Source organism: Hipposideros armiger, unplaced genomic scaffold, assembly GCF_001890085.2.
Source record: "Hipposideros armiger isolate ML-2016 unplaced genomic scaffold, ASM189008v1 scaffold_426, whole genome shotgun sequence".
NCBI lineage: Eukaryota > Metazoa > Chordata > Mammalia > Chiroptera > Hipposideridae > Hipposideros > Hipposideros armiger.
The window spans coordinates 578,557-588,380 of NW_017731776.1; the positions used below are offsets into that span (position 1 = coordinate 578,557).

General features: G+C 57.4%; 1 protein-coding gene across 1 annotated transcript in view; it reads left to right on the forward strand.

Moving 5' to 3' along the window:
• Positions 1 to 9,807, forward strand: part of SH3BP1 (SH3 domain binding protein 1) — a 12,243-nt gene extending 2,436 nt beyond the window's left edge. Inside the window, exons 4-18 of the mRNA XM_019664665.1 lie at positions 493 to 569; positions 875 to 986; positions 1,077 to 1,153; positions 1,642 to 1,786; positions 2,330 to 2,398; positions 2,537 to 2,627; positions 3,066 to 3,211; positions 3,902 to 4,013; positions 4,348 to 4,429; positions 4,517 to 4,597; positions 5,112 to 5,228; positions 5,942 to 6,039; positions 6,360 to 6,519; positions 7,504 to 7,598; positions 9,031 to 9,807. Coding sequence (XP_019520210.1) covers positions 493 to 569; positions 875 to 986; positions 1,077 to 1,153; positions 1,642 to 1,786; positions 2,330 to 2,398; positions 2,537 to 2,627; positions 3,066 to 3,211; positions 3,902 to 4,013; positions 4,348 to 4,429; positions 4,517 to 4,597; positions 5,112 to 5,228; positions 5,942 to 6,039; positions 6,360 to 6,519; positions 7,504 to 7,598; positions 9,031 to 9,443 — 1,875 coding nt within the window. The 3' untranslated portion in view covers positions 9,444 to 9,807. The remainder of the gene's footprint in view (positions 1 to 492; positions 570 to 874; positions 987 to 1,076; positions 1,154 to 1,641; positions 1,787 to 2,329; positions 2,399 to 2,536; positions 2,628 to 3,065; positions 3,212 to 3,901; positions 4,014 to 4,347; positions 4,430 to 4,516; positions 4,598 to 5,111; positions 5,229 to 5,941; positions 6,040 to 6,359; positions 6,520 to 7,503; positions 7,599 to 9,030) is intronic.
• The last annotated feature ends 17 nt before the right edge of the window (positions 9,808 to 9,824 follow it).

The window sequence follows — 9,824 nt, forward strand, 5'->3', positions numbered from 1 at the left end:
GGGGGGGGGGGGGGGGGGAGCAGTAGGCGCTGTGGCGGGTTCACCCAGGCTCTGCAGTGGCTGGTCAGCCACATGTGTCCAGGGGCAGGGGACAGCCCGCTCCAGGCGTATTCCCAGCTCTTCCATTCCATCTCCAACTGTGTGACCTTAGCGAGCCCTCTGTCCTTAGTTTTCCAGCCTGTGATGGGACTTGGTCATTCATTCTACCCCAAACAAGTGGCTTCTGGGAGGAAGAAAGGGGACCCCAGAGGGGTGGGAGTTCTGTACATGGTCCCAGGGAGAAGTCACTCCCACCATGCCTTGTCATCATCCTGCTTCCACTCTACCTGTGACTGTCGCCTTCCTGGGTTCCCCCCTCCCCTGTCCATGCCCAGTGCCTTCGTGGGTTTCTGCCCCCAAGGGGCACACCATGGGCTAGGGCAGGGTGAAGGGAGGCCCAGTGGGCAAAGCATAGGCACTCAAGCTCACAGCCGGCCCTGCCCCTCCCTGCAGAAGAAGCTTCCCCTCATGGCTCTGTCCACCACAATGGCCGAGAGCTTCAAGGAGCTGGACCCTGATTCCAGCATGGGGTGAGCACGGACAAGAGCCTCAGCCTTCACCTGGAGAGGCCAAGGAGGGATCTGGGCTGGGAGGCCATCCAGGGCATGGGGGACAGCTACCGTGGCAGGATGACCAAACTGGAGAAAGGGTCTGGGCTGGGGACAGTGTCCAGATCAGTGAGGGCAGCCAGGCCTGGGAGAGTGTTGGCTCAGCGAAGATGAAGGAGAGGTACCAGGGGGAGGAGACGACGGGGAAGGAGGACGGTCCACCTAGTATTTCCAGATTGGGGTGAAGGGCTGTGGGAGCCTGGACCCACTGGGTGACATGTCCACAGGAAGGCCTTGGAGATGAGCTGTGCCATTCAGAACCAGCTGGCCCGCATCCTGGCCGAGTTTGAGATGACCCTGGAGAGGGATGTCCTGCAGCCACTCAGCAGGCTGAGTGAGGTGACCCTACGCCCTGCCCCCAGCTTCCCCAGCCTCTAGCTCCCACCTCCCCAGCCCACTGATTTTCCCCCTTCCCGTGCCTGCCCCCAGGAAGAGCTGCCAGCCATCCTCAAGCACAAGAAAATCCTGCAGAAGCTGGTGTCTGACTGGAACACCCTCAAGAGCAGGTGGGAGCCACAGAGTCTGGGTGGGTCCATGCCTAGGCCAGCCCACGGAGGTGGCCACAGAGCTTTGAGGCCCTTTCCACACTAAGGACTGCACAGCCCACTGGGTACAGCGTGTGTACTTGTGCATGTGTCTGGTTCTTAGGAATACATATAGTGGTACATGCGAGGGTGCCTCTGTGCATGTGTGTGTACACGTGCTTGTGCCAGCTGGGGGTGACCCCAAAGCCTGATATAGCCATAAAAAACCCTCCAAAATCCCTGGATGACAGGAGGGCCCCCACTCTACTCTGGAGCTGGGGGACTGTGACCACCAAGCCTCCCACTAGGTGGCGCCCATGAACACTCACAGAGCTTCCCACCCCCAGTGGAGCTCTGGGATTTTCATCAATATATCCCAGAATCCTGTGTGGCTCAGGCATATGGAGGGGACACTTGGCTGTGGACATGCACTGGGGACAGTGACCACCCCACCTTGGGATCGTCCCCAGGCTCACCCAGGCAGCTAAGAGCTCGGGCAGCAGTCAGGGCCTGGGCGGTGGACCAAGCAGTTACAGCCACACTACTACAGCCAACAAGGTAGAGACGCTGAAGGAAGAGGAGGAGGAGCTGAAGAAGAAGGTGGAGCTGTGCAAGGTGAGGGGCAGTTAGGGTTCCCTGGACGTGTGCGGGTGGCAGAGTTGGGTACTGTCCTCATTTCACAGATGAGGAAAATGAAGCGCATAGAGGTGACAGAGCTTGCTCAAGGCCATATAAGTAGGAAGCAGCAGAGCTGGGATTGGAAACCTGGCAGTCGGGCTCCGAGGTCTGTGTGCTTAGCCATCACCTTGTCGCCTTCTCTGTCTACACCATGTGCATAACACCTGGGATGCAGAGACTTGCTCTGCTCGCTGGGGTCTTGGTGTATTTGTGAGTGCATGAATGAATTGTGAATGAATAGATGGTGCATAAACAAGGCACTGTGCTAAGAGCATGCAGACACAGAAGGGGGGACTAGAAGCTGCAAAAGCCCCGTGAGAGTTTGAGGAGTTTCCCTTTGGCTGTCCCCAAGTGCAAACCTTGGCAGAGAGCTGGCTGGGATCCTGCACATACAGCTTGGGCACATCACTAACCTCTAAGCCTCAGCTTCTCCTCTGCCCCAGGCTCACTGGTGTAAGCTCTTCTCTCTCTGTCCCCAAGGACGAGTACTTGGCCGACCTGTACCACTTTGCCACCAAGGAGGACACATATGCCAACTACTTCATCCACGTGAGTCCAAGACTGGGCTTCAACCCCTCGGGTGGACGTGGCCCCCTGCAAGATGGTGGGAGGGAGGGATCTGCTCTTGACCCCGAGCGAGGTTCAGCTTCTCCCACTCCCCCTGGGGGTGCCCCCTTGTCCCCACAGCTCATGGAGATTCAGGCCGATTACCATCGCAAATCTCTGAGCTCACTGGACACAGCCCTTGCTGAGCTGAGGGAGAACCACAGCCAAGCAGGTGGGGACGCAGTTGGGCCCCAACCCCACACCCCTGATCCCCACCGTGCTCAGGGCATGTTAAGAAGCTTGCACTCCATCCTGAAAAGCGATAGGGAGCCACAGATGCGTTCTGAGCAGGGGTGGGCCTGATTAGATTTGTGATGGAGAGATTGCTCTGGCTGCTGTGAGGAAGATGGGATGAGGTGGGCAGGACTGGAGCCAGGAGACCTGTTAGGAGGCAGAAGGGAAGTGATGGTGGCCTGGACTGGGGTGGAAGCAGTGGCGGTGAGCAGAGTCGAGAAATGTGTTAGATGGTTTCAGGATGTGTGGCATGGATGGTCGGGTGGGAGGTGGTACCATTGGCCAAAGCTGTAGTACCTTGGGGATGTCTGGGGGGTGCCCCTGGCTGCCCATGGGTGGGAGGACCCTGGGCCGCTGATCTGTCTCATCCCTGCAGACCCCTCCCCCTCGATGACGGCCGCCCCCTTCTCCAGGGTGTATGGGGTGTCGCTGGGAGCTCACCTGCAAGAGTTGGGCCGGGACATTGCCCTGCCCATCGAGGCCTGCGTCCTGATGCTGCTCTCTGAGGGTGTAAAGGAAGAGGTGGGACCCACTGGGGCAGGTGGGGAGGGAGTTTTTCCCAAACCTCCCCCATGCTGCCTGTGCTGTGCCTGTAATCCCACCATCAGAGCACAGGTCCCAGGAGAAGGCATGGCCTCCTGTGGCTGAAGTGACACCACCTCCCACTTGGCGATGTTCCCATGGGCTGGGCGCTGTGCTATAAGCCCCCTGCATTGAGGAAGTTAATTATCCCAGTAACCTTGGAGGGAGCCCTCAGTGGCTCCATTTTACAAGGGGAGACAGAAGTCAAGAAGTAGACGTGCCCAGTGGCATATAAGAAGGTGGCGGTGAAGCCAGGGACTCAGGTTCAGTCACTCCTCCGCCCAAACCTCAGTGTTGCGAGTAGTTCAGCTGCTTTCCTGAGGACAGACCCTTAGTCGGCGGAACTACCCAAAGAAGGACTGAGGCTTCTTGACAGTTCTGCGAATTTCTCCCTTTCTCCCTTCGAATTCTAACCAGACGCCCTTCTCCCAGCTTTGCTCAGAATCCTAGATCTTGAGAGTTGAGAGGATCCACAGACGCTGGTGTCTACTCTCCCTGTCAGATCGGGGGCACAGGCCCAGCGAGGTCCAGCTGCCTACCCCAGGCTATGCGGGATCCAGGGCCTCCTGGCCAGGATGTCCTGCTCTACTCGCCCCTCCGTGACCCCATCTGATTCCTCTTGCACCCCAGGGCCTCTTCCGTCTGGCTGCAGGGGCCTCGGTGCTGAAGCGCCTCAAGCAGACAATGGCTTCGGACCCCCACAGCCTGCAGGAGTTCAGCTCTGATCCCCACGCCGTGGCAGGTGCCTGCTCCAAGGAGTCCTGGGTGGAGGGCTGTCCCCCAAATCTCTTGGTTACAGCTGCCTGAAATGATCCCATGACAGTTTGGTTCGAGGCCTGATAATCTGCTGAGGAGACATAGGGTCCTTAAAATGGGTTGTACATTGTACGTTTTTCTGGGAACAAGATCACTAGTCTTCATCGTTTTTTCCAAAGCGCCCATGGCCCAAAAAAATGATCAGACTTAGACATGTTAGTGTGAACAAGGGCCGGAGGCTCCTAACAGATGGAGAGAGCTGGGTACTGGGTGGAGGTGGGGACTTGGGGGCTGCATCTGAGGCCCCACCACCACTTCAGGTGCCCTCAAATCCTACCTGCGGGAGCTGCCGGAGCCCCTGATGACTTTTGACCTCTATGACGATTGGATGAGGGCAGCCAGGTGAGACTTGGTTGTGGGGTGCTGGGGAAGCCCAGGCTGCAGAGGTGCTCCCCTGGGCTGGCTCACCAGTTCTGCTCCCTTCCCCAGCCTGAAGGAGCCGGGAGCCCGGCTAGAGGCCCTCCAAGAGGTGTGCAGCCGGCTGCCCCAAGAGAACTTCAATAACCTCCGGTGAGCCCAAGCCAGCCCCTGGGCCTCCCCACAGTCAGGCCCTAATGGGACTTTGGGGCCTGGATTTGAGTCCTACTTCCTTGTCCTAAGCAATATTTCTGAAAACAGCTTAGATACACTAGTCATGTTTTTTAATACTACACATTGAACTAAACACATACCTTGAACCTTTGAAGCCACACCACCTGGCTTCAAATCCCACCTGTGCCACTGTGTGGCCCTGGGCAGGCGACTTGACCTCTCTGGGCCTGGGCTAGAAAACATGAGTATGGAACAGTCCCTATTCCGTAAGGTGGCCGGGAGATTCTCAGCTTAGCGCAGTACCTGACACACAGGTGGCACTCAGTAGGTTAGCTAATTTAACTTAAAAATTTAAAAACCAGCCTGTGTGGTGTCTTGGCCATACTTTGGAAACCCCAGAATGGGAAAGTCTCAGGTCTCAAGAGCATCGGTGGGAGTTTGTGGGTGTTTGATGCCCCACCCCTAACCCAAGCCTACTTCCTGTCTCCCCCAGGTACCTCATGAAGTTCCTGGCACAACTGGCTGAGGAGCAGGAGGTGAACAAGATGACACCCAGCAACATCGCCATCGTCCTGGGGCCCAACCTACTGTGGCCCCCTGAGAAAGAAGGGTGAGGGGCCGAGGGTGGGGGAAGGTGTCAGTCCCCACCCCAGCCATCTGCTGCGTGTTGTTTCCTGGGCATTGGAGTAGGTTGAGCAGCTCCTGTTCTCATGGCTAATGTGAGGAGCAGGCGAAAGAGATCACGGACCCCACAAGGCTCTGGAGACAGGCATTCTGGGTCCTGGCGGTCATGGGGTGCTTGGGAGGCTGGGAGCCCAGGACCCGGTTCTAGCCCCACCCCACCGTCCAAAGATGGGCCTTAGGAAGTCACTCTCGACCTCCATTTCCTTGTTTGTAAAGTAGAGAGACATTATACGAACTGAGGATTTTTGCTTTGGGAATTAAATGAGAGAATGGAGGGAGAAATGTTCCACAAACTGTAAAGTGCTCTCCTGTGAGGGGTCATTCTTACTCACCTGGCCATGGCTGGCAAAAGATGTCCTTCATTTGCTGAGTGCAGCTATTTAGCAGAGGCTGCCTAGATCCCAGAATTGTGCGGGAAGGTGCCACGACTGACTGGTGATACCTGTCGTGGGTGAAGGAAAGGAAGAATTTGGTGTGTGAGCGACATGTGTGCCGTCCACAGTGGTCTGTGTGAGCTTTTGAGAACGGAGACTCGACCTGATTGATCCTTGTGTCCCCAGTGGCTAGCACAGGGCCAGAGAGTTGGGGTCACTAAGACTTCGCTAAACGATGACTCGTTTTCACTCCCTTTTGTACCAGGGACCAGGCCCAGCTGGATGCAGCGTCGGTGTCGTCCATCCAGGTGGTGGGCGTGGTGGAGGCTCTGATACAAAACGCAGACACCCTCTTCCCTGGAGGTGAAATTCCTGCCTGTGTACACGTGCCCCTTTGTGCCCCCTCTGCCCAGCTCAGTGCCCTTCAGACCAGCTTCCGTCCCTGGCAGCCCCCGCAAACTCACCACGCAGCCTGGAGGAAATTGCTTCTCCACGCTGAGCCTCAGTGTCTCACCTGTAAAACGGGGGTGATCCTGCCTGCTTGGTGGGATTGTTGTGAGGCTCCCTTGGGAGTGGGAAAGCAAATATGGTCCAGACAATGTCAGGGGAAAGGGAACAGGGTCCTGGCACTGGCTGAGCCGCAGAGGCTCTGAAAGCTAAGACCTGCTCTCTTCCATCTGCAGATATCAACTTCAATGTGTCAGGCCTGTTCTCAGCCCCTGACCCCCAGGACAAGGTCAGTGACAGGCCTGCCTCTGAGGACCTTTCAACCATTGCTGCGCCCACCCCCGTTGCCGCCCCAGCTCCGGCCCCTACCCCAGCCTCAGTGGCTACCAAGGAAAGGTAAGGACTGACGGATATGAATGGCCTGTGTCCTGGCCCCAAGATGCCTATCCTGATGCACCATCGCTCAGGGCTTCCAACAGCATTTCAGGAAACGTAATGACTGTATTTTCATCCCAAATACCAGGTTTGCCAGTTTGGAGTTGGGTGGGGTGGAGCCCCGGAGGAGGTGGTGTTCCTCCCAGCCTCTGATGTGTTTCTTTGTTCGTTGTATGGCTATTTACTGAGCACCTACTATGTGCCAGGCACTGTTTCATGTCCTGGGGGTTTAGGGATCTAGGGAGCTGATCGTTTTGGAATTTGTAAATACCTTCCAGTCTTTCCTTTGGTCCTTTAACTCTGGAATGGCTGTGTGGTACCATGTTGCCTGCATACCAAGCAGGTATTGTGCAGTTGTCACAGACTGCTGGGGCCCAAACCATGAATTTCCTCAAGTGAGTGAGACAGACAAATGTTGCCCTTAGAGCTTGTGCTCCTGGGGGTGGAATCAACAAGCACACCGATAAACGCATATAAAGGAGAATAGAGCAGGGTAGGGGATCTGAGTGGGGAGCTGCTTTAGCTGTGGGGTCAGGAAAGGTGTCCCCAAGGAGGAGCCCACTGAGCAGAGACCTGAAGGAATCCAAGAATGAGCCATGGCCTCCCCCTCTGCTTCTCATCTATTCTCTGGCTTCTAGTGGTTGGAACATCCCATAAAGATCACATGGAGGCTGAGAGCTGAGGCTGAGAGGAGGCCCTGCCTTCTACCTGCCCTGGGGGACCGCAGACATTGTCACAGTGTCACACCACAGCCAGGGGCTCAATGGATGCAAATCCTGGCTGATGCCAGAAGCGTCTTCCCAGGGGATTCTAGTCTGGGGACAGATCCCAAGCCCAGCCACAGCTGAAGAACCCAAACTCAGCCTGTTGGCTGGGAGTCTCCCAAAGATGCCAGACTTCTGGGAGGTGGCCGAGGCTGACCCTGACCCTCCCCTCCCCTCACAGGACAGAGTCTGAGGCTCCCACCAGACCAGCTTCTCCCAAGGTCAGTCGGAGCCCCCCGGAGGCAGCCGCCCCAGCGGAGGACATGGCTCGGAAGAGTGAGTTGGCTGTAGGAGAAGGGGGACAGGGGGTGGGCAGGGATGGGCGTGGACAATACAGACCGTCCCCTATTTCTAGGCAGCCGGGAGGCCAGGAATCCAGGTGACAAAGGGCCAGGCTTACTGCCTAACACTCTGGGTTCAAATCCCAGCTCTGTGACCTTGGGCAGGTGACTTCACCTGTCCCTGCCTCAGCTTCCTCCGCTGTGTAATAGAACAGTAACTGCACCTGCCTTGTCAGGCTGTTTGGAGAATTAAGTGGCGCTGCCTGGCTCATACAGTACATGCTTGATAAAGGTCAGCCATCGAGTGTGGGGGGCAGTGGAGATCAGTCCCTCAAGAAGCCCACAGGTCCCAGCATGAAGGAGGATGGAGTCTTCACGGGACAATGAGGGAGGGGAGGAGGTGGTGCTGGTGGAGGAAGGGAGATCAAGGGCCTCCTCCTGAGCCCTTTTGGTCAAAAGCCAGGCAGGTGAGGAGCCTGAGGGTTCAGGTGGGAAGTCTGCCAGGATGACTAGGACACTTGGGAGGCCCCGCCCAGCCAAAGAGGCTCTAGAGTTTTCCACCTGGGTGTACAGTGGAGAGCCAGGAGTAGAGACAGCAGCTGCAAGAGCCTCCGGACCAGCAGGAGCTGGTGGGGTTGCACAGAGACCTTCACGCAGGAGGGGGCGTCTAGCCACCTTTCCTGGATGGGGACGCGGGGAGGCAAGTGGAATATTTGCTCACTGGAGCACAAGTCAAAGGACTGTTAGCATCTCCTGAGCTGGTCCTCACGTCAGCCCTGGGAGGTTGAGGAGTTCATCCCATCTTACCAATGAGGAAACTGAGGGCCCAGGAGAGCAAGTGATTTGCCCAAATCCCCTAGTGGGCTGAGGCAGAGCTAGGACCTGAGTCCAGACCTCCTGGCCCCACCCAGCCCTTCAGCTGCCTCTGGAGGTCAGGACTATGTAGTGGGGTCTCTGGGGCAGGGTCGTTCTGGTGGGCTTCGAGAGGCAGTGGGCCAGATGCAAGTGTCAGGGGGAACAGGCAGCATTTCTTTATTCGATAAGTGTGTATAGAACACCTCTTCCATGCCCAGCACTGTGCTCGTCAGCCACACATAAGATGGCCTCACTTAGTTTATGTTCTAGTGGGGAAAACAAGCAATCATCAAGCCAAAACAAAAAAAACTGGCAAGATCATTTCAGAGGGCAACAGGTCCTGTGAAGAACGTACAAGTGGAAAATGTGACAGTAACTGGGGCAGGGTCAGGGAGTACTCTAGCTGAGCGGGGGGAGGAACATGAAGAGAGGCCCGAGTGGTGAGGAACCAGCCATGGAAACTGTTTCTGGCAGAAGGAAAAGCAGATGCAAAGGTCCTCGGGCGGGATCGAGCTTGGTGAGTTTGCCACAGATAGTATGGACACCTAACGGTCCCTTTCCTTTCTCTACAGCCAAGCGCCCAGCACCTGCCCGGCCCACCATGCGACCCCCCCAAGTCTCTAGCACCCGCTCCTCCCCTCCAGCCCCACCCCTGTCCCCAGGCTCTGGCAGCCCTGTGACCCCCCAGGCTCTGCCCCGCCGTCTGGTTGGCAGCAGCCTCCGAGCCCCCACAGTGCCACCCCCATTGCCCCCCATTCCCCCCCAGCCTGCCCGGCGCCAGAGCCGGCGTTCACCAGCCTCCCCTAGCCAGGCCTCCCCAGGTCCAGCCTTCCCCAGCCCGGTCTCTCTAAACATGCCTGCCCAGGTGGACCTGGGGGCGGCCACAGAGGCGGCAGGGGGCCCTGAGGCTGTAGGCAGGGTGCCTACTCCCCCAAGTATGCCCCCTCAGCCCCGGCCCAGGAGCCTGGCCTCAGAGGCTGACTGAGCTGGTGGCTCCTCCCTGACAGCCCTCAGCGCCCCCTCCATCCCACCTTGTCCTCCCAGGACACAGCCCTCGCCCCTCGCAAGTGGTGGAGGCCTCCAGACTTTGCCTACAAGTGCCTTGGTGCCTGCTGGGTTGGCCCCCACGGCAAGGAGGACTCAGGACAGTCCTCTACTTCCAGTCCTTTTCCGCTTTGGACCCACCCTGGGCTTGGGGGGCCCTCAGCTAATTCCCCACTCTCTGGCATGGTCCCCGGGGAGCCACCAGAAGGAAGGCAAGCTTGCCTGCTCCTATTGGACTGATTTTTCTCTTGCCAACATGTTTTTTTGTAAGGCTGGCAAATAAATTATTTTGGACAAAACTGGAACAGCTGCCCAAAAGATA